The 24,918-nt window shown below is 38.5% G+C and overlaps 1 protein-coding gene across 3 annotated transcripts in view; it reads right to left on the bottom strand.

The window, feature by feature from the left end:
• RASGEF1C (RasGEF domain family member 1C) overlaps positions 1-24,918 on the bottom strand; it is a 99,519-nt gene that overhangs the window by 27,984 nt on the left and 46,617 nt on the right. For 2 of the 3 annotated variants that reach the window (XM_058168496.1, XM_058168495.1), the window contains exons 4-6: positions 21,041-21,178; positions 7,101-7,313; positions 5,059-5,172 (exon numbers count right to left, since the gene is read on the bottom strand). In XM_058168496.1, the coding sequence (XP_058024479.1) occupies positions 5,059-5,172; positions 7,101-7,313; positions 21,041-21,178 (465 nt within the window). The remainder of the gene's footprint in view (positions 1-5,058; positions 5,173-7,100; positions 7,314-21,040; positions 21,179-24,918) is intronic. The other variant, XM_058168497.1, reaches the window with a different exon arrangement.

The following is a 24,918-nucleotide window of genomic DNA, read 5'->3' as shown; positions in this document are numbered from 1 at the left end:
GGCACTAAAAATTAACAACTGTGAAAAAAAGGGTTGTAAAATGGGGCAAAGCTCACTAAGCAACTGTCTTGTTTAGCAACAGAAATTTTGAGCTCAATTTTGGTCGTACGTCGAAGATTACCTGTACTTTTTGGTTCACTTTCTAGAATGTTTTTTAATTCTTTCATAGCTGATATGCTATCCCTAATTATTTTCTTACTTTCTTCCCTTTGCAGCAGCCTTTCCTTTTCAATCTGGATACACTCAGTGCTAAAATACATGGTTAACACATTGTCTCTCTTTTCCCGGATTCTTAAAACTTGCTGACTGATCTAACTTAATTTCATTCCAGACATTCTTTCTTTAATTTCCACCAACATCTACTTCTCATCTATTTTTATTTCATTTAATAGCCAAGGCCACTTTGTTTTCTATAGATTACACAGGCCTCCAACTAAACATATTGTCTTGGATACTGTTATACAGTGGCCAGATGTTGCAAATGCTAAATAAATAAAAGCACATGCGGCAGTACAAGCAAGGAAGATTGTACCAGTGCACTTTTTCTTTGCACCAACAAATCAGATTTAGTAACACGCTGCTCACAAGATTCAAAGAAACAAGCTCCTCTTCCTCCCATGAAAGAACCAAAGTTGTGTGAAATTGCACAACAGTCCTGAAAAAGTTAATTGATCCTTGGCACACCAACTACATGCTAACTTTATTTTGTAATGATAATCGCCATAACTACCAGATGCTTAGCAGGTTTATTCAATAAACAAGAGAAAGATAAGGAAATTATAGCCAAAGTGAGATGCAGGAAAGGCAATCCCCACCCCCCACACCTGTTGTTTGCTATATCATGAGTTCCACTGCCACAACCCTACACTTCTGATATGCTTCAGTTATAATTAGAGATGAAAGATAGGCTTTTAAAAGGACATTACAGTTAGGCTGCTGCAACTGTAGCAGTCTCGGATCCAAATGGAAGCTACTAGATGCTGAAACATTACAAATATTTTATGTTCAGTCCACCAACCTAAATATGAAATGAATTATTATCTTTTTTTATTATGGTAGTATTTTACAAAAAAAAATGATATGGATTTTAATTTATAAACAATTTAAAAATTTTAATTAAGCCAACTTCCTTGGAACAGTGGACTATCTGCCCCCCTCCCTCTTCCGATGTATTCCAAGGTATTATAATATACAGAGCAATCAATGATCTCTTAATAAGCTAATCAAGTGGTCTCAAATTGGCTAATCCAATTTGAAGATGGGTGGACTTCAACTCCCAGAATGCCCCAGTCCACCCAACTTCAAGTTGCCAAGGTTGAGAAACACTAGGTTACTCATAGCAGTATTAACGACCCACTCCTCGGAGTTTCTGATTTAATATTATATCAGTGCAACCGCACTGATATTAATATTAATATTTAATATTAATCAGTGCAACTGCAAATGCAAAATAAGCAAAACATGCCTAGGTAGCTGAAGCAGTCTAGTATTCCAGCTGCATTGGGAACCTGAAGTTTTCCTGGATGATGTGGAAGCTGGCAGACTATTGTTAGAAAGTATAAAAGAATGGAAACCCAAAAGCTAGTAGGATAGCAATTGTGTAGTTTTCTCTGAGATTGTTCTCGCAACTGAGCTATTTCAAATGGATTATTAAGGAAGACAGATTCCTAACCTAACTACAACTGACCCATCACTGAAGCCTTTAGCCACACCGTCTTATAATGTAGTCAGTCAATCTTTTTATTTCTCATTTATTCCAGACCAGAAAAGGCTTATGATATTTGCAGGAAAGGCAAAGCCAATGCATGAAGACGTGAGCTTGTTACCAAAACAACAGATTTTAGACCAGAAGAGGGCTTTTATGCTTCCCAACCATCTCTTTGTTTCCTCAATTCTCTTGCTGTTTTGACCTGAATAACAAGCATTCCTAACTGATCTCCAGTTTTTTGTCTCCTGGGTTTTGAAAAAGGGCTAGACTGGCACAATCTGCTCTAAACTGTCATTTTTTATGGCCTCTTCTGCCTGCCAAGAACTCCTGCCTTTATCTTGTCAATGTGGCTGCTGTGAAGGAGGTGGAGGGTTCAGCTGACACACTACTTCCTTCTGGCAGTGTAACATCTCCTCACATCTCTGCCTGACTGACAGATCGTAGCCTTTCAGAAAGCCAGGGAAAGGTGGGTGGATACTCCTGAAGAACATAGAAAGGAAGCCAAGAAAAGCTGCAGGTATGTTCAGTTTGTAGCATGATATTACTACATTTTAACAGAATAACAGAGTTGGAAGGGACCTTGGAGGTCTTCTAGTCCAACCTCCTGCTCAAGCAGCAGACCCTATACCATTTCAGTCAGACAGCTGTCCAGTCTCTTCTTAAAAGCCTCCAGTGATAGGTCTCCCACAACTCCTGAAGGCAAGCTGTTCCACTGGTTAACTGCTCTCACTGTTAGGAAATTTCTCCTTTAGTTCTAGGGCTTTTTTAAAAAAACTTTTTTAAAGTTAGAAAACATTTTAAACTTTTAAAAAACATTTTAAAACTTTTTAAAACTTTTTTTTTTGTTAACATTTTTCTATCTGAAAATGTGTTGTTATTTTTTTAAATGAAAACTTATGCCTTAATCAAAGAGCTGAATTCTGGGCTAGAAGAATTTCTAGGTATTAATAAATATCAGTACTGAATCTTTATATTTGCCAGGTTAGGGGAGGAAGTGGTAAATACAGCATTTCTCCTATATTGCAGCCCACCAATCCTGCTTTATGTCACTGTTCCTTTCATGTTGGGGAGAGGGCAATGAGAAGAAGAGAGTTAAAGGACTACAGCCTGCCAGCCCTAACCATCTACAAAGACACATCTCAAGTTTATTTGAAGCCAGCAAATAAATGCATAAATAAATTTGCAGTTTTCTCACGGTGACCGCAAAATAAATAATGCAGTGAACTATCCCAATTCTGTTTCAGTTTTACATTGAACTACTGCATACCAGGCTCCTGCTGTAAACTTTCATAGAAAATAGCCTGCAGAAACTGGAAGGCTTCTGCTCATTTTCAACCACTCCTTTATTGGCACAGTTTTCTTCAGAAGAAATTAAATAATAGAAAGCTTCTATCAACCAGAAGCTGATTGTTCTTTATAATTAGTTCAATTTACTAGATGGTTCTAAATTCTAAACTGAACTGCTGACTGGTTCATTGGTCTTTGCCATGGTTGTTGGCTCTGTTTTTGAGTTCTCTGTACCTCTCCTGGAAGTCCTTGAGGGCAGATAATCTGTCAATTAATCAAAATACAGAAGATGCAGGCATCCCAGATAACTGTGGCAAATACTAAGGAACTGGTGAGTAGATGGGTTCCCTGGATAATGGATCCATCTTAAGATAATGGAAGGAATCTTAATCACCAGATATGCTTCAGATGGCCATTTCTAAGGAGGAAACTGCAGGACAACAGTTTTCCAAAGGTTTGAGCATCAGGAGACAATGGGATCATCTTGCCTGTAACCACAGCAGAAACTTTTAAAGGACACTAAGTTCACAAACCGAATTTTCTAATTACTTTTGGAAATGGCTTATTAGCTAATTCTAAGCTATTAGAGATTTTTGGAACAACAGGGTAGAAAAGTGTTCATTGGGTGAGTTTATCTTCTACTCTGAACAAAATAAAAATTAATTACAAACTGAAGAACTTAAATAATTTGAAATAAACAACAAAAGCTAAATAATATTTTTATCTAAGAAGTTATAATAAAATAATGGGTCAAGATAAATTTTGAATATTGACTTTTACTACAAGATTTTGGAATTAATTATAAAAATAAATAGCTTCTTGTGGGAAACAGAATTATTTTGGTTATTTGGCAATTGCACATTGTAACAAAAGAGAAGTGATGATTTTAGAAACTAAACACTAGATGGGGCTAAAGATTTTAAACAGAAGAAAAAAATGACAGCCTGATGTTTGCTAATACTGGGATTTAGAGAATGATACAAAACATTATGTCAGAAATATTAAAGGAGATCTTTCAAGAATGGAATCACTGGTTAGCATGTAGAAAATCAGCGCTGCCAGTAATGATGTCTGCTTCTATGATAGATTATGTCTAATGATGGTAATGAAGGAAAGAGATATGGAACAAATTTTATCTGATAAGACAGAGGAAGTACAGAATATGGAATTACAAATGACCGGACAAGAGAATGATTTGAAAAAGGATACTTTACTGGATATACAAAAGAAACTAGCTAAAGTTTTCAAAATTAAAAGGGAAATATAAGTGAATGACCTTGAAAGTATTTTCTTACTGAATCTACAAAAACAGTTTATTAAAGGCTTGAAGAAATCTCTCTAAGGGTATGAAGAAGAACTGAAGAGAAATCAAATCCCACAACGCTATGATTATTAGATATAAAAGGAAGGAATAGAAAGTAGGTTTATTTGATCAAGGTTAAAATAAGACATTTTGTTGCAATGTTCTGGCAACCTTTTATGGTCCTTTTGCTGATAGCAGGATTGAAAAGTTGATGTTTTATGGATTTGCTTATAGGTAAGCAATGGAATCTGGGATGAAGAGATACCTGTTTATCCTTACAAGAGGTGAAGAGCTAATAAACTTTTATATTGTTGTGATGAAGGTTGGTAGCCACTTTTTAATATATTTCTTTTTCTTTTGTTATATTCTCTTTTAGTTTTTTCTTTTCTTGCTATTTTTATTCTTTATTTCCATTCTCTCTTCTTGTTCTAAGTTTAATTTTATATTGGTTTTTACTATTGTAATTAAAATACTTAATAACGTATTGTGTCATCAATAATTATTCTTGAACGTAATGAAACAACTGTGCAATGTGTGCATTGTCAGCCTAGAAAACAATATCTTGTCCAGGGATCCAGATTTACACATGTATGAATTTATGTATGTGGGAACAGTGAAATATTTTGTTAGAAGATTCATTTCATTTTGTCTGTAGTCATGCCCTAATTTATTTCCCACCACGGGAAAATCATACATTCATGCTGTTGTAGATACTATAAGCACTCATTTAAAAGGAATAATATGGATTGGACAGACATACCTTTGTGCTGTCCAAGGGATCTTTATGGCCAAATGCTTGAACAAATTCTTCAGGACCAATATGACTCAGTCTTTCCTTTTGCAGTAGGTAAAATGAGAGAATAAAAGAACACCCCTGAGAATCAAATGCATTGGTTATTTACAGTCCCTAAAGTGCCGCCATCTAGAACTGAGAGCAGATTTGAAAAGTGATTTATCACCATTGGCTGATTGGCCTCTTCTGGTTTAATCACTATAAGTAACACTTAGGGACAAGCTCAGCTTAAAGTAGGGGCTGTGTGGCAGCCCAGATCCTCAGTCCAAGTGTCTCAGGTCATCTGGTGGTATACCAAGTTTTTCTATATCAGATTTCTTTACAATACTTTCTGTATCACTATAGAAATGTTATGTATGTGAACTCAGCATAGGAAATTTCCCAGGACCAGGATGGACATATACTAGGATGTTGATATATTATGACATAAAGAACCATAGAAACATGTTATATATTAATGTAGTGGTTAAGTCTAGAAACTGGGATACCAAAGTTCTAGTCCTGTCTGAGGCACAAAGCCACCTGGGTAACCTTTGGCCAATCACTCCAATTAGCCCTAGGAAGCAGGCAATGGCAAACCACTTGTGAAAAAACCTGCAGAGACTAGCCTGGGCAACTGCCAGGAGTCAAAAACTGACTCAAAAGCACAAAAACAAATAAACATAAAAGCAGGGAAGGTTAAGGGCTTAAGTAGATTGGCTTCTTTTAAGTTTAAGATAGTCTTGATACTTTTGAGCTTAAGGTATTTCATATGTGCAGTGGATATAGAAAGTCTACACACCCATATTAAAATGCCAGTTTTTTTCAGATGTAAAAAAAAATCAGACCAAGTTAAATCCCTTCAGCATTTTTTCCACTTTTAATATAACACATAAGCTGTTATATAACACACAATTCAACTGAAAAACAAACTGAAATCTTTTAGGGGGGAAATAATATGCATTAATTAATTTAACAAAAAGCTACTGGTCTGTTGACAACGTTCAGGGTCATGTCTGTCCTTCAAAATTTATTTAACATCACCACAATGTAATCTTTTGTCTAGTTCTCTCAAGAAGAAAGTTAGAAAGGACAAGTGTACAGAAACATAAATTGGTAATATTACACTGGTGTTTCTAACAGCAACAAAGAACAAATTAATTAAAAAAAGGAAATGCTTCAGGTCCAAATAAAAAAAGATTAAAGAGGAAATGCAATCAATTTAGAAATTTAATATTTTTTTAAAAAAAGCAAATATAAATTAAAAGTGTCTCCTCACAACCTTTTCCCATTAAAATCCCACTTTTCCCCATTGGGAACTTGTTACTTTTAATCAGCAACTATGGGTTGATAGGAAGACATCTACAAGAACCCATCTTTATGTATTTTTCTGCAAACATTTAAATACATAATAGAAACAATTAAAAATCAACTGTGATACATGATTCCAATTTTCACACTCCAAACTGCATCAGTTGGTATCCAGCACAATCTGACCATCAGCCATCAGATGATCTAGTCCAGGCGTCTCCAACCTTGGCCACTTTCAGACTTGTGGACTTCAACTCCCAGAATTCCTCAGCCAGCAAAGCTGGCTGAGGAATTATGGGAGTTGAAGTCCATAAGTCTTAAAGTGGCCAAGGTTGGAGACCCCTGATCTAGTCTAAACCATCTTGACCGCTTTATTGGAAATGAATTGGATTGTCTCTTAAATAAAAAGGCAGGAAGAGTGACCACAATTGCTCCTTCCTGGCTCCTGTCTTCCTAGTTTTTTGCTGATAGAATTCAGAGAATATTGGCAATGCAGATAGATTTGCTCTGATATTGCAATTTTTGAATTCTTATGAAAGATGTGGACCCCACTGTCAATAAATGAGCCCTCCTGGATGGCAGTCAAACAGGAATGACAATGCAATTGACTTAAATGTTCATACTGGATTATACATTTTAGAAGTCTTAACAAGAATTTTTCAGAAGTTTTCCTCTATAAATAACCAGGAGATGAAACCAAGTATTTATTATCCACTTACCAGTTCTACATGAGTTAGCTGTTGGGCCAAAGTATATGGATCACTGCAGACATTCAACATTTCTCTTTGGATGGAGGGAGGTTTACTTTTAAAAGCTACCACTTTATCTGAAACAGCTGCACTGATCTTGACTATCCCTTCTTGGCCATGGTTAAGACTTGCAAGCTTCTGATTCAAGGTTTGTAGAAGCTGATTCATCTTTTTCCAATAGGCCTGATGTGAAAAAAAGGAGGAAAGGGACAATTTTACACTCCAAGTAAAACATTTTTAAATGTTGGGGAACAAATTTTTTGAATCAATGTTTCTATTCAAGAATAGAATGATCAGACATAGATTAGAATAATTTTACTTCCAACCATCTATTCTAGAATATCCAGTCAATTTAATTATAGTTCCACCCTAAGTTCCAACCTATAGCTGTCCACCACAAGACTAGCATCTAGCCAGAACGTTTGTGCATTTGTGCTCACTGCCAATTGAGCTCACTGACCACATAGGTTAACATAGCTTCCTGCTCCCCCCCCCAATATCCTCTGTTTTACCAATCTCATGAGTCCTTCTCATTTTTAAAATCTCTTAAACATGGACTGTTGATCATTTGAAACACATGTAGAATATATTATGAAAGAAATGCCAGTGAAATACTATCATTTAAATCAGTGGTAGTCAACCAGGATGACTACCCCAATACCTGGATGAATCTCTCTATCTAGACCCGTTCCAGTCCGGCTTTTGGCCCGGATACAGTACGGAGACAGCTTTGGTCGTGTTGGTTGATGATCTCTGGAGGGCCAGGGACAGGGGTTATTCCTCTGCCCTGGTCCTATTAGATCTCTCAGCGGCTTTTGATACCATCGACCATGGTATCCTGCTGCACCGGTTAGGGAGTTTGGGAGTGGGAGGCACCGTTTATAGGTGGTTCTCCTCCTATCTCTCTGACCGGTCGCAGACGGTGTTGGCAGGGGGGCAGAGATCGACCGCGAGGCCCCTCACATGTGGGGTGCTGCAGGGGTCGATCCTCTCGCTCCTCCTGCTCAACATCTATATGAAGCCGCTGGGTGAGATCATCAATGGCTTTGGGGTGAGGTACCAACTGTACGCTGACGACACGCAGCTGTACTTTTCCACCCCAGGCCACCCCAACGAAGCTATCAAAGTGCTGTCCCGGTGTCTGGAAGCCGTACGGGTCTGGATGGGGAGAAACAGGCTCAAGCTCAATCCCTTCAAGACGGAGTGGCTGTGGATGCCGGCACCCCGGTACAGTCAGCTGCAGCCGCGGCTGGCTGCTGGGGGTGAATCACTGGCCCCAGTGGAAAGGGTGCGCAACTTGGGCATTCTCCTGAATGGGCGGTTGTCTTTTAAAGATCACCTGACGACCGTCTCCAGGAGAGCTTTTTACCAGGTTCGCCTATTTCGCCAGTTGCGCCCCTTCCTTGACCGTGATGCCTTATGCACGGTCACTCATGCTCTGGTTACCTCTTGCTTGGATTACTGCAATGCTCTCTACATGGGGCTCCCCTTGAAGAGCACCCGGAGGCTCCAGTTGGTTCAGAATGCAGCTGCGCGGGCGATAGAGGGAGCCGCACGTGGCTCCCATGTAACACCACTCCTGCGCAGACTGCACTGGCTACCTGTGGTCTTTTGGGTGCACTTCAAGGTTTTGGTGACTACCTTTAAAGCGCTCCATGGCTTAGGGCCAGGGTACTTACGGGACCACCTGCTATTACCGAATGCCTCCCACCGACCCGTACGCTCGCATAGAGAGGGATTCCTCAGGGTGCCGTTCGCCAAGCAATGTCGGCTGGCGGCCCCCAGGGGAAGGGCCTTCTCTGTGGGGGCTCCCACCCTTTGGAACGAACTTCCCCCTGGACTTCGTCAACTGCTGGACCTTCGGACCTTCCGCCGCGAGCTGAAGACCTATTTGTTTATTCGCGCAGGACTGGCATAGGATTTTAATAGTTTTAATATTGATATAATTTTATAAATTTTATGGGGTTTTATTATTTTAATGTTTTAATTCGGCCATATGTCTAATAAGTTTTTTAATTCATTGTTTTATTTGTATATAGTTGTCGTTTTTATCTTGGCTGTAAACTGCCCTGAGTCCTTCGGGAGAAGGGCGGTATAAAAAATTCAATAAATAAATAAATAAATAAAAACCTGGTCCCTACCGCCCACTAGTGAGCGTTCCAGCTTTCATGGTGGGCGGTAGGGGTTTTGTCCGATACTGAAGCACTTTCCTTTTTTTTAATTTAATTGACTTTTTAAAAAAAATTCATAGCATAGTTTAAAAACATTTTCATTAGGTTTTCATAAAATTCTCCGTGACAATTTAAATTTCTGAAAATATACTATTTGTATCGCCCGCGCATAAGTTTAGTTCATGTTATGTAAGTGAAACTAAATGGCGCTATAGTGTGATCACAAACAAAACAGCCTTGTCCCAGAATAGCACGCACATCTCCCCCCACACCACCCAGCTCTAACAGACAAGCAGAGCTGGTAGCTGGCGCCCCAAACCCAATCCACGATGCGTGAGAGGCAAGTGCAGATGACGATACACAGCACATTACTGTGGAACCAGTGGGCGGTTAGAATATTTTACTACTAACAGAAAATTTTACTACTAACTAACAAAAGTGGACGGTAGGTATAAAAATGATTTAGATTGTCATGGCTGATTTATGTGCATCACACAGAGTCCTCAGTATTCCAAATACAAATACTTACATATGTAAAACATCCCATAATGTTGGCAACTGTGCCATTTTGAATCATTTTACCCCATATACCGCTTATGATGTTCATTCAATGTAGCATTGTACTGACATGACCAAAACATTTACAACACTTCTCTTAAATTACTTGTGCTAACACTTATGGCACCAAGGTATTGAAGCTGCTCTCAGTTATCAGGAAATTATTTTTAAAACAAAGATGAAACAGATCACAGGTGTATGGGTTACACACTATTTAGTGAGATGTTCCAAGTTAATCTAATACAGCAGTTGTTCCCAATGAAGCAAAAACAACAAAAGCCCCCAAATTAATTGAAGTTAATTCTATCAATATGAGTTTTTAAGATGTGCTGAAGTTCAGAATACAAAATTGGGCAGCAATTCTGTTCTGAATAGGCTGTTGATTATAGATGTAAGTATGCCCAATATTTCAAAATATTGGATGGGGATAATAACTACCCAGACTAAACAAACAAATGAAATATTTGTGGTTTGGAAATCAACCTCATATTGAGAAATACACAGACACATTTTTTCAGTAATTTCGTCATGCATTCCATCTCTTTAGCAGGATGTCTTTGATCTGTCCTTTAACTGATTTTAATCTATAGATCTGCATTATAAAATATCTGAAAGGTGCATAGGGGTGTAAAAAATGTAATCAGCCATTTGTTTACTTATTGAATTATACTCCAGCCTTAAAGATATGGAGAACTACAAACCTTTTATAGAAATTGGCATCTGAGAAGATACATTATTGACTATAGCTATAGTTTTATTATCTGTCTGCCAAGAAAATTCAATAATTGCCATCATATCAGTTATGTAAAGGTTTACTGCCCCAAAGCTATTTCATTGAAATGAGGCTGATCAAAGCATTTACAAGGTGATTGAAAAATCTGAACTGCAAGGAAAAGGAATCATATGAAGCTTCTAAATGACCTATAAAGACAAGACTAAACATTGGGTGGACTCTTAAGGGAAAACTTATTTAATACTGCCCTGTGTACATTTACATCTCCTGAATTCTCCATAAACGTCTGAAGGATTTTAACAAGATTTGAGTGTTGGAAGGAAGGCACTGAGAAGAAAATTCACTTCTGAAGCAGTGGCTCATACAGCTATGCTTTGAGCCTTCTTGTTAAAGTGGACATGAGTCACTGTGGAGCAACTGATACAGAAGCCATCAGCCAGGTCAATGTAACTAGTGAGGCAGGTCACAGACAGAGAAAATCTCTGTAGATTATGTCATCTAGCCGTATGACTAAGAAGAACACAAGAAAATACTACCACAGGCATTCTGCAGAAAATGAACTGCTGATGCTCTGGGTGGCTGCAAATGGGTAACTGTGGATGGCTCATCACAACTTCCAGAAACAGGTAATGAGGTCAGCAATCTTGATGTTCTACTAGAAATGTGATGAAACCTCCTGGCTCCCAGAAAGAGTTTGTTTTTAGTAAAGCTCCCAGTAGGAGTGGCAACTAACATAGTTTTGAGCAACGAGGGTCAGTTCACAAACTATTTCTAGTTATTTCTTCCCCTGAAATGGCCCATGAAAAAACTCTGCCATACTTTCCCACCCTGGACTCTATAGGGCATGGGTCAAACTCGCGGCGTCATGTTGCCGTCACGTGACATTTCGTGATGTTTTTCCCCTTTGTGGAGCTGGGGTGGGCATAGCCTGCATGTAACTCATCCGGCCCGCGAATGAGTCACATGCAATTTGACACCCCTGCTATAGGGTGTTATATTATTATTGTTGTGGGCTGCACTTTCAGCCAAACTTTTTGACTGGATTTGGCATTTTTGTCCACCTATCAAGTCCTTCCAAAGGACCTGGGATAGGCAGATGTTGTTGCTTAATAATAAAGGGATTGTTGCGGGATGTAAGTGGTTCCAAGCTACCTTTTGCAATTGACTGGTGGCGATTTTGTCAATGCCAATGGTGTTCGAGTGATGCTTCAGATGCTTTAGAATTGGACTATTTTTATTGGTACTATCTTTGCATATTTTTTTTTTTTTGCCACAGCCATTCTTCTTGCAGGTTCTTATATTTTGTGATTTTTCTCAGTTCTTTCTCTTCAATTCTGTCTCCAAGGATTGCAACATCCACTTTCCAGACATTGTTGTCTTTCTTAACAATAGTTAAGTCTGGGGTGTTGTTTCGCAGGTGCTTGTCGGTTTGAATTCTAAAGTCCCAGAGCACTTTAGCATCTTCATCTTCCTATTATCTTTTTTTACTTTGTGGTTCAGGAATAGATCTTATTTGTTAAGTAGCAATATTTCTTGCATATATTCCAATGTTCTATTGTTGCTACTTTGTCATGTTTTTTTTGTAGACAGTCTATGGCCACTAACAGGGTGGTCCAATGTTTCTTCAGCTTCTTTGCAGAGATGGCATTTGCTGTCTGTTGCTGACTTCTCTGCTCTGGTCCGATATGCATTTACTCTTAAGGCTTCATTTTTGTGGAGCCAGAATTAGCTCCTTTGGTGCTATGTCTTTCTTACTGACAATGGTTAAGTATGGGGTATTATGATTATACATTTAATTAATCTATAGTAGGTATCCTCAGAGCTATAGCCGATGGCCACTTAAATTTGTATTAGAGCTTACATTAAATTGACTATTGTATTCAAGTTTTAATGTTCACTTCTCTCCAACAGTTTCATTGCCTTAAAATATCCATAAAAATCAGTCATGTTAATACTTCATTGAATGGTAAATGTTTTATGAAATGTTTAAATTATTAGTCTGTTCTCCAATGTGATTCCTATAGTTCCAAGTCTCTGTCTTGTACTCTCACTCTCATTCAAGTTTAATGCTATAAAAATACATGGGGAGTAACACAAAAAAATTATATTCAAATGAATTCACAAATTACCCTAGTCCAGGGCTTGTTGAAGAAGCCAAGTTTTTAATACTTTCCTGAAAGTCAGGAGGATTGGAGCCAAATAGATTTTAGAAGGGGTGGAAGCAGTGTCAGAATCTAGTCTGACACAAACCCCAAATCCCCCCTGGATGGAAATTGCTCTGCAATGGAGACCAATTTCTACAAGAAGTACATAGAAGAGAAGGGCCTTGTTCAGCAATAAAAACCAAAGATAGCTTGAATACTAATGTATAGGGTACGTTTTGACCTTCACCTTCAACTCTGCTGAGTGCCAAATGTTGAAGGATACATATGTTCTATTGGCACGTTCTTGTACATGATCAGTCTGATAAAGATCATGTGTAGCACATCCAAACTTTGGATGACTGAAAGCTACTTTAATAACCACAGGGGGTATAGAATTTCTCCCATTTTTTGGATTAGAGGGTAAAGTATGCTTTTCAAAACTGTAGGAAATGAGCCCGAGGGAGGGGGTCAAATGCATCATCAGTCATGAGTCCCTGCGTGTGAGATCTAAGAGATATAAGTCCAGCCCACCTTCAATGCCTTCCTCAATTCCCACTAATTTCCCTTGATAGTTTGTAACTCGGATTCTTGTAGAGAGCTGAAGTTTGCAATAAATCTTTATACTCATTTGAACTGCCTGAATCTCCTGGTTTTCTCAGTGCTTGACAAAAAGATGTTTTTAAAAATTCTTCAGCTTCTGTTTTATTCCTCAAAATGGCAAATAAGTACACATGTCCAAAAATGTACTGCAATCCTGGGGTGTAATCTGAGGGAAGGGGCCCCAAGATCAATTTGGTTCTGGAACTCAGGTTGCCTATCCCTGACAGAGAAAGCTCATGGAAGGGGACAGGGAAGATATATATGGAACGTACTTGGGATAGGGATGGCATACACACATCCTGTTGTTTACATGCCTATACATACCCAATTGCTGGGCTACTCAAACAGGCAAAAGAAGGGCATGGCCTTGAAGCATGCAGTCTTAATGCAGTCTGTTATTAACAGCAGCTGCCTGCAATTACTGCAGGTTCTAGTCCCACCAGGCCCAAGGTTGACTCAGCCTTCCATCCTTTATAAGGTAGGTAAAATGAGGACCCAGATTGTTGGGGGCAATAAGTTGACTTTGTATATAAATATACAAATATAATGAAGACTATTGCTAACATAGTGTAAGCCGCCCTGAGTCTTCGGAGAAGGGCGGGATATAAATGCAAATAAAAAAAAAAGCACACAAGTGTTATAATATAAACCAAGCTTACAAAATCTATTGGTTAGAATTGAATCAGCAATATTCTACAGGGGTTAAACAAGGGTTGGTTCCCTGTTCACCTGATTTCAGGGTGAGCTTTATCTTTTATTCTACAAAGAAAGTCCTTTTTTCTTGAACGATCCCATTGGCCAAATAAATTTAACTTGCAGTATTTTCTTTTTTTTAAAAAAATAGTTCATGTTAGGTATTACTGTAAAAGTAACCTATTAAATCTAATTTCATTTTTAAAATTTTTAATATCCAGATCAGAAATGCTAAAGCACTACATGTAGAATAATCTAATTAATTTAATGTTATTAAACAGAAAAAGAGAAATTCCATGCTGTTTGGGGAAGAAAATGACAGGGTGGGCGGAATGATGAGGCAAAAGTATTCATCACAGCAGGAAAAAAAAATATGGATGCTGTTTTTTCTTTTCTGTAGCCAAAGCACATCATTCTTAAGTAACAATGCATTTAAAGATGATGGCAAGCCCCAGCAGGTGGCTTAGGAATTCACATTTTAATTAAGTCTTTTCTTTCAAAATGCAAAGCACATAACTCTTGGCAAAAAAAAGAGAGAGAACCTTTTTAGTATGCTACATACCTTTCTAAGCACTGCAAGGAGCCTCAAGAAATGGATAGGACCACGAGCAGGGAAAAATATTGCTGTGAGGTATTATCAGCAAGAGAGATAATGAATTCAATGACCCTAGGATTTTTCTGCACATCTGATTCTGAACTGCACTTTTTTGTTCAAATAAGCATAGGCCTGCCAAAGCCAATTAAATACTGATTTTGATCAAGGAAAGTGACACACTCAAAACCCACAAATATATCTGCTATTCTAAATGAAAGAAGGGAAGGCAGTAGAGGCTGGTTGACTTCTGTCTGATATTCTTTGGCTATCTCAATGATCCAGCATGTATCAAAATTATGTCTCATGTTTGTCTTTTCTAAAGTCAGCTAGAACATCTAGCTCTAAACAGCATCAGATGATTTCTAAGAATTAGAATTTGCTAATATATGAAATTTTATCATTCATTCATTCATTTTATTAGCTGCCCATTTTACCATAGGGTAACTCTGGGCTGCTCACAGTTACATAAAAACAAAAACATAAAATATTAAAAACAAATAATAAAACCAAAGACATGTGGGGGAGGGTGGGGGCGGAATGGGGGTGGGGGGAGATGGGATTTGTTATTACTCAATCAACCACCTTCATTGAGCTGATCCCCTACTGGTGTCCCAAGCTGACTGGCAAAGCCACATCTTCAGGCCCTTACATAAGGATAAGTAGGTTGTACTGTACTTGCAACCTCCATTAAGTCTTTTTTTTTGGTACTGATAGGTACCAAATAGGTACTCTTTCCATTTGTTGGCTGCTCTTCATTCTTGGATTTGCTAGCATGGTTTGCTAGAACCTTGACAGATGTTTCTGCTCTTGGTGGCTATTTTTGTGTTGTGTATATATTTTATGGAGCCTTTCAACATGGTAATGACCAGAGTGCCAATATAACATCATCTTTTAGTAGTAAGGATTTTTGGAAATAGGAAACACTAAGGTATGTAGAATATTGACATATTTCCTGTACAGTATTTCAGTAATCCATTTCCATATTTCGATCTTCTTTGAATCAGTTACTATCTGTATATTGATACCCTCAGACTTCAGTTTGAGATTGGAACATCCTTTTGAATCCAGAGATCTTTTGGGAGATGTTCCTTGTTTTTCTATGATTGTTTCCCTGTCTCTACAGATAACATTGTAATACTATTTTAACTCTTCTGACAGCTCTCTGAAATTCTTTATTAAATTCTTTCCTAAGAACTTAGTCTTTCTTAGTTTTAATTTCTCTTCTCTTTCTGGCATTTCCCAATATGTACTGACATCAAGTTTGCTTTCTTCTGACTTTTAGACTTTGATAGTCTATCTTTCATGACTTTGATTCACCCCACAGCTCCTCAGTTGCTTCCCTTAAGGTTCAAGACTTCAAAGTGATTCTTGATGTTCTCCTTGAAAATGGAGATTAGATGCCCAACATTCAAGTGTGAAGCCATTTAGTTTACTTTTCCAGCTTTACCTTGGTTTGGAAATTGAATCTGAGTGGTTTGTGACCTTGGCCCTTGGCTGTGTCTTTGTTATTAGAACTGAGTTCTTCCATCTCCTTGTATCAGTATACTTAGTTCAATTTTTGTGAATTGTCTGGAGATGGCCATGTTTTGGTTTTGCTAGATATTCTAATCATAAAGAAATCATTGGAATAAGCGTTATTTTATCTGGGTTTCTTTCTGCCCAAATAACTCCCAGCAAATAAATCTTTGGCAGTATGTGTATTTTGCTTCCTTTGAACTCTCATAATTATGCTTGCATCCTTTCTTTGTTCAGATTGACAGATCCTGTTTAATGGCTGGCCTCTCTATCTGGCCTGATTCCCAAAAAATCCACCGGGTAAATAGTTTTTCTAAGGAACTAAATTTTAGGAATATGTGTATGCATGTGCTTATATGAATATGTGTGCATATGTGTCATAAAAGACTTCTGTGCTAACCTAACTTACATTTTAAAAATGTACCCATTGTTGTTGCTACTACTGGCTGTTAAAATTTTATTTCCTGTTCCTTCTCTCACATATGGGGCTCACCACCCATAGCTCCTACTTTGATGTAAATCAAAGGCTGTCATTTTACCCAAAGCAGAAAACTAACATGTTTTTATTTTACTCAGCAGGATTGGAAATCAGAATTTAATAAACCTGAATGCCAACACCTCTATTGGTGGCAGAGTAAACAATAATTAAATAAACCAAAAATATATGTCAGTATTTCATGATCCTTCTAAAATGCCATTGGATGAGGAAGGTTGGGTAGAAAGAGGTAAAATCTTGAAAAGCAGATAATTACATAGATTGGGGCAAGAAACAGCATATAATGAGTATATAATAACAGAAAAAAGAATCCAAAATGAAAGCATTAAAAAATGTCCTCCTTGCCATAAGACTGGCAAAGTGAGAAGAAAAACAGAGTGAAATGTACTTTAAGAAGGAAGCCCTGTCTGTCTTTCATCAGAAAAACAGCAGGAATAGAAAGCAGTCAGTGAAAGCCAATGTAGAAAAGGGCACGAGATAAATTTGATATGTTTCATTCTAATCACTCTCTTTCTGCTTTCATTCACCCAATGAGTGAAGTATAAATTGCTCAATTTTCAGGGTTATAATACAAACAAATGCAAAAACACAGCAATGTGTATTCTGTTTTTTAAAAATGGTCCTATCAAGGATTCAGAGGAGCCCATCTCATTTAGTTCTTAATAATCAAAGTCTCAGTATCCTTCTTCCCCTCTCTCCCCAATGTTGGCCTCATCAATGCCAGCCAAATCTGTTTAGCAATGCCAATCATCCTAGACCCATATCTGCAGCCCCAAAACTAGACAATCATGCTCGCAGCCAATGAAAATGCACTTCTTTATGCATGTTCCTATGGTTACACTGAAGAGATTCAAGAGTTGCAATACAAAGCTGGGCCTTTTCATCACTGTTTTCTTTTGTTCCTTCTTTCCTATCTGTTCTTTCTGAATCAACATGTGTCAAACATAAAAGAATGTCAAACCTCAAAAGCAGTAACTCTCTATACCTCTTCTCCATCTCATTCCTGCTGTCAGAAAATCACTAGGTAAGTGGACCAGATGGATGAGATGAAAGCAACCAGCTATGAAAATAACTGTGATAGAAATAGATGAGGAGACACATTGCATTGCATCCTAATGCTATTGTTAGGTATACAAAAGATGATTCAATTGGGGATCAATTCTAACAGTGATTAGGACAGTTCACCCCAATATTTAGTTTTTTATTTATATATTGATTGTTTGGTAATTGATGTTATGTTATGTTATATTTATGTTGTACAACACCCAGAGTAACACTGTCTGAGTTGAACAAGCCTTATGCCTGTTGAAATACATAAATTACCTAAATTAAATTTAAATTTTAAATTAAATTTAAAAAAGTAGAAAACATTGCTATTATCATCCCTATCTTCAAAAAAGGAGATCCCAGCCTAGTTGAAAATTACAGACCAATCTCTCTATGCTGCGTCACCTGAAAAGTAATGGAATCTATCATCAACCAATCCATTACCCTCCACCTAGAAACAAACAACCTACTGTCTAATAAACAATTTGGTTTCAGAAAAAAATTATCATGTAACTTACAACTTCTCCACTGCAAAAACATATGAACTAGTAATCTTGATCAAGGCAAAGCAATAGATGCAATCTACACAGACTTCTGCAAAGCTTTTGACTCAGTAGTACATGATAAACTTCTCCTAAAACTAAAATCCTACGGCATTTCAGGACCGCTCACAATTGGATAACAGCTTTCCTGTCAAACAGACAACAAGTGGTCAAAATTGGCAATGCTCTATCAAATCCTGTTCCTGTCAAAAGTGGCATTCCCCAAGGCATCATTCTTGGACCAACGCTCTTCATACTATTCATAAATGATCTCTGTGACCTTATCTCAAGTTATTGTGTTCTCTTTGCTGACGATGTCAAACTATTTAACACCACCAACAATTCTTCTACCCTTCAAAAAGACCTTGACTTTGTATCCGATTGGTCTAAAACTTGGCAACTCCAAATCTCAACCAGCAAATGCTCAGTCTTACATATTGGGAAAAAGAATCCTAATACTAAGTACAAGCTTGATGGACATTACCTTACAGATGACCCCCACCCTGTAAAAGACCTTGGAGTTTTCATATCAAATGATCTAAGTGCCAAAGCCCACTGCAACTACATAGCAAAAAAGGCTCTAAGAGTTGTAAACCTAATTTTACGCAGCTTCTTTTCCAAAAACTCTACACTACTAACCAGAGCGTACAAAACATTTGCTAGACCTATTCTTGAATACAGCTCACCTGTCTGGAACCCATACCACATCTCTGACATTAATACAATTGAACGCATCCAGAAATATTTTACAAGAAGAGTTCTCCACTCCTCTGAAAACAACAAAATACCTTATACCACCAGACTTGAAATCCTGGGATTAGAAAACTTAGAACTCCACCGACTCCCTCAAGACCTGTGTTTAACACACAGAGTCATCTATTGCAATGTCCTTCCTTTTAAAGACTACTTCAGTTTCAGTTGCAATAATACAAGAGCAAACAATATATTCAAACTTACATGTTAACCGCTTCAATCTTGATTGCAGAAAATATGACTTCTGTAACAGAGTTGTTAACGCTTGGAACGCACTACCTGACTCTGTGGTCTCTTCTCAAAATCCCAAAAACTTCAACCAAAAACTGTCTACTATTGACCTCACCCCATTCCTAAGAGGACTATAAGGGGCATGCATAAGAGCACAAAAGTGCCTACCTTTCGTGTCTTATTGTTCCCTTTCAATATATCAAACTAATATAGTTGTTGCATACTTTTGCTTATATATATGTTTATATGATGTGTTGTTGTTTTATGTTGATGTTTGTGTATACTGTTGTGACAAAATAAAATAAATTTAAAAAAATTATACAAGCTGGGCCAAAAAAAGGATACAACTAGTTGAATATGATTAAGGCTGCTGGTCATAAGGACGGAGAAAAGCATTTCATTAAGTACTCATGCCCAGTTCCTTACTGATGCAAATCTGTGATGGAATGTAGTCTGGATTCCCAGGTGGGAGAGGGTGCATTCTAGAGCAGGGTTCTCTAACCTAACAGAATTCTGGGAGTTGAAGTCCACCCGGCTTAAAGTTGCCAAGGTTGGAGACCCCTGTTCTAGAGGACCAAGAGACAATACAGTACAAATATTGAAATATAAAGACAACTCCTTCCTAATAGTTCCCATAGTATATGATTTACGGAGGTGGTAGTTTGCTTTAGTTTGGCAGGATATTGTCTATAGATGAGGAACAATAAAGACATCTGCTTGGAAGAATCACAGTCTGTTTATTTTTGGGGACCTGACATAAAGATCTGACCGTCCCTATCTAAATATCTGTTCAGAATAATATTATTCAATTTAGCATACAGGTAATAGCAATAGCAGAGGTGGTTCAGGGGCTAGGACGTTGAGCTTGATCGAAAGGTCGGCAGCTCAGCGGTTCAAATCCCTAGTGAGGCCGTGTAACGGGGTGAGCTCCCATTACTTGTCCCAGCTTCTGCCAACCTAGCAGTTTCGAAAGCACGTAAAAATGCAAGTAGAAAAAATAGGGACCACATTTGGTGGGAAGGTAACAGCGTTCCATGCACCTTTAGCAGTGAGTCATGCCACCCACATGGCCAAGAAGACGTCTTCGGACAGCGCTGGCTCTTCGGCTTTGAAACGGAGATGAGCACCGCCCCCTAGAGTCGGCAACGACTAGCACGTATGTGCGAGGGGAACCTTTACTTTTTAATAGCAATAGCACTTAGACTTATATACCGCTTTACAGTGCTTTACAGCACTCTCTAAGCAGTTTACAGAGTCAGCATGTTGCCCACAATAATCTAGGTCCTCATTTTATCCACCTCAGAAGGATGGAAGACTGAGTCAATCTTGAGCCTGGTGAGATTTGAACTGCTAAATTGCAGGCAGCCGGCAGGCAGCAGAAGAAGCTTGCAGTACCTGTACTCTAACCGCTGCGCCACAAAGGCTCCTAATAGTTAATAACACCCCATCATTGCCACCCATCACATCATCCATCCAGTGGTGAAATTCAGTTTTTTTTACTACTGGTTCTGTGGGCATGCTTGGTGGGACGTGGCTTGGTGAGCGTGGCAGGGGAAGGATACTGTAAAATCCCCATTCCCTCCCCACTCCTGGGGGAAGGATATTGCAAAATCTCCATTCCCACCCCATTTGTGGCCAGCCACAGGTGGTATTTGCCGGTTCTCCGAACTACTCAAAATTTCCACTACCGGTTCTCCAGAACCTGTCAGAATCTGCTGGATTTCACCCCTGCATCCATCCATCCATCCATCCATCCATCTATCCATCCATTACCTGCCATTTATCTTGGTGATATAAATTCCCAGCATATCCCTACCTGTGATCATCCTCACCTCATCACATGGAGCTATCCGGTGGATGATGTCTTTCAAACATCCAATCATCTTTTCTTCCTGAAAATCATAAGGAAAGGTTTCCGTCCATTCTGTTAACAACTGTAAAATCTTGGGCCCAAATTTTCTGATTCGTGCCTAAAATAGAGGTTAAGGAATGAAAGATAAAAAATAAAGGGACGTATATCAGCACACACAGAGAGAGAAAAGAGGACCTTAATTTAAAATTAAATCATTTGCAGGATACCTGGAAAACTTACATATGTGCAATAATCTTAACATGGATGATAAATTTCCTGAAATTAGGTAGGGATGAGTGAATCATTCAACTTTCCTTCTGGGTTAATTTTTTTAGTCATTTATAATCACATCTCAATTCACTTTTCCATTAAACCATTGGGTTTTCTTTAATCTGCCTTTTTTATTTAAATCAGCATTTTTTTGGTATTGGATTTAGCAAAAATGAAATTTTTCAACCATTGCTTCTTTGGCTACACCTAATATTGGACCGTTCATGTTACACAGCTAAAAGTTTGCCTGAAAAGATTTAGTTTGAATCCAACAAGCCTTTGCTGATATAAATCAATTTAGTATTTTTCCTAGTCTCTATTTTTAATACATTTGTGCGTGATTATGCATGATGCATTGTCACTTCCGAAGTATTTTTAGAAGTCATTTCAACAAGTTCCTTTGAAACAGCACACATACCCATTATAGTAATAGAAACACTAGAGGAGAACAGAAATTTTCCTCGCATTGGCCTCCAAATGAAAGGTACCCTTTAATCAAACAAAATTATATTGTGTGTATTGAAACTTCCTGCCTTTTCCACAAAACTGGTCGGTAGGGCTATTTTAGTATTTGGCCAAAATAGGTTTCAAGGGAACTATCACTGGACATAATATAGCAGTTAAAGACTCTTGAAAATGTCAAGGAAATAGGGACCATGCATTCTCCCTCCCCATTTTTTTCCAAGTTGTCTACAAAATACAGGTAGTCCTTAACTTACAACCACATTTGAGCCCAAAGTTTATGCTGCTAAGTGACAAATCTGTTAAGTGAGTTTTGCCCCATTTTATGACTTTTCTTGCCCCATTTCTTAAGTGAATCACTGCAGTTGTTAAGCTAGTAACATGGTTGCTAAATGAATCTGGTTTCCCCATTGATTTGGCTTGTCCAAAGGTTGCAAAAAGTGATCACATGACCCTGGGACAGTGCAACTGTCATAAATGTGAGTCAGCTGTCAAACATCCGAATGTGAATCACATGACCATGGGGATGCTGCAATGGTCATAAACGTGAAAAATAATCATAAGTCATTTTTTTCAGTATTATTGTAACTTTGAACGGTCACTAAACAAACTGGACTACCTGTATTGCTAATCCAGGGCAGATGAAAAGAAATCCTTAGGATACAGAGAACAAGCACTGAAAACTCCTATCACAGTGAAACACTTGTTTATTATCATACTCTGAACAGGGTAACTTAGCACATGCCCCAAAATATTAATGAGTTTGTATACTTTCCTTTGCAAAGCATCTCTTGCCAGATCTCTTCTTTTGGAAAGTATCTCTTGCTAGATCTTCTGGAAAGGTATAGCCAGGGATGGGCTTCAAAAATTTTAGCAAGGGGTTCTCTGCCTAGTTGCTGGGTGGGCATGGCCTAGTTGGCATCCTGCACCATGGCCATTGGGGGGGGCGTTTTGTCCTCACCAGGCTCCAGAGGTTTTCCCAGTCTGGAAATGGGCCTGTTTCCGGCCTTCCCGAACTTCCAGTAGGCCCTTTTTTTGCCCTCCCTGAGCCTCTCTGCGTGCCCTGCACTTATCTGCATCCAAAACAGGCCGCGTTGGGACTCCTGGGAGGGGCAGGGTGGGTGGGTCAGGGCCAGCCAGGAGTGGGATTTGGGGGTTCTCCAAACTGCACGGAATCTTAACTGGAGGTTCTCCCGAACTCATGTGAACCCCAGCAGCCCACCCCTGGGTATAACGTGTCTCTGGCTGTCGCTTAACGTTTGTTGCTTCTTGAGAGCAAAGTAAAGTGCCAGAAGTGTTGGAAAGGGGACAGATGGAACCTCACTGCAAATTGTGTACCCATGCATTATACATTTACGTATTTTACCACTGACTTTAACAGAAAGACAATTTAGCAACGAGTCTATTTTTGCATTTGTTATTATCCTGCCGCATCTTGCTTAGAAGGGAACTGAATCTTCTCCCTCGCTTGGGGACCTCGGTTGCTGAAAATAAAATTTTCTGCTATTTCTGCTTGGTCTATGTTGCAAGATTTAGAGATTTAGAGTCTTTATGAGTGTGCAGTCATTTTAGCTATTTTTATATTTCATTTCTTCTGTCCAAAGATTATATGTACAGGTTTGTATGTCTGCATAGGCTGGAGGAGGGAATAAACAGAACGATCAAGACAGAAGAAGTGGAGATAAATGAATAAAAAAGATGAATAACATTTTAACAATAAGTGATTCTTGAAGATCTGCTGTTAACTTTTTCTGAGGAATTTAACAGTACACCCTGTTTAAATATGAACAATGTTTATAAGATTTCTAGGTAGAGCGTACAACATTTACTATCACTCTTTATATCAATTCTTATTTTCAGGGACAGAATTGCCAAATGGGAATGCACAATCTGCCAGCCATTGCATGCAGCTTTACAGAAGAAATGTTTCTGTTAACAAAGCAGCACTGACCCTCACATAGAGTGGCAGGAGGAGAAATGTCTGTAACTATAATTACAAAGAGCAGTTAAGTGCCCTGGTATTTCAAATACTGCTATGAAGACTCTAGCCCACTTCTTTAGCTACATAAACTGAAGATAGTTCACGGTGCCCTTTGTCATAAGGCATTAATTTTTTTTAAAGATGTGCAAGAGTGGTTGTTATTTTTGCAGCAGGAAGTAATACAAAAATTCTGCCCAATGTTTTACAAGCACCCCATTAGCTCTTATGGAAGCTCAGCATGTGCAGAGAAATAATTTGGGATAGTTGCGTTGTGTTTTTCAGAATGAAACAAGGGACAAGTTCGGGTAGACCTTGACTTATAACTGCCATTAACCTCAACATTTTCTTGCTAAGCACGATGGTTGTTTAAGTGGGTTTTGCCCCGTTTTATGAACTTTCTTGCCACAGATGTTAAGTGAATTGCTGCAGTTGTTAAATTAGTAGCACGGTTGTTATATGAATCTGGCTTCCTCGATGGCTTTGCTGGTTAGAAGCTCAGAAAAGGTGATCATATGATTCCGGAACGCTGCAACCGTCATAAATACATGCCAATCGCCGAGCGTCCAAATCTTGATTATGTGACCATGAGGACGCTGCAACGGTCGTAAGTGTAAAAAACAGTCATAAGACACTTTTTTCAATGTTGTCGTAACTTTGAACGGTCAACCCAATGAATGGTTGTAAGTTGAGGACTACCCATACCATATTGCTGAAAATGCTACAAGGATATTATAGTCGAAGAGATGGAGACAATGGGACAATTCCAACACAGGCCTTCGGCATATGCTGTTAGAACAAATCTGAACTTTGGGGGAGCACGAGGGCTGTACAGAACAGGATGGTCAAGCAAGATCATCAGGGCAGTTCTACACAGATTGGGACAGGGATTTCTGCTTGTTTAGCCTGAGATTTGAGAAGCAGAATTTTGGGTTGAATTTGTTTTAAGCACATTAAGCCTACTTGAGGGCTTACCTTATTATATTGCTTGCAATTTCATTATTAAAATGGCAAGAAACAGGGCAGTAATTTTCAGCAATTACAGTCAGGAGTGGCTCCAGCAACTACAGAAAAAACGGCTGCCTGTGGCTCTGGTTCTCCACATTACAGCCAAACCATTCCTAAATGCATTTATTTAGGTAGGCACC

This window comes from Ahaetulla prasina, chromosome 2, assembly GCF_028640845.1.
Source record: "Ahaetulla prasina isolate Xishuangbanna chromosome 2, ASM2864084v1, whole genome shotgun sequence".
Lineage (NCBI taxonomy): Eukaryota > Metazoa > Chordata > Lepidosauria > Squamata > Colubridae > Ahaetulla > Ahaetulla prasina.
The sequence above is the reverse complement of the archived record's forward strand: the minus strand, read 5'-3'. Positions and strand labels throughout refer to the sequence as shown.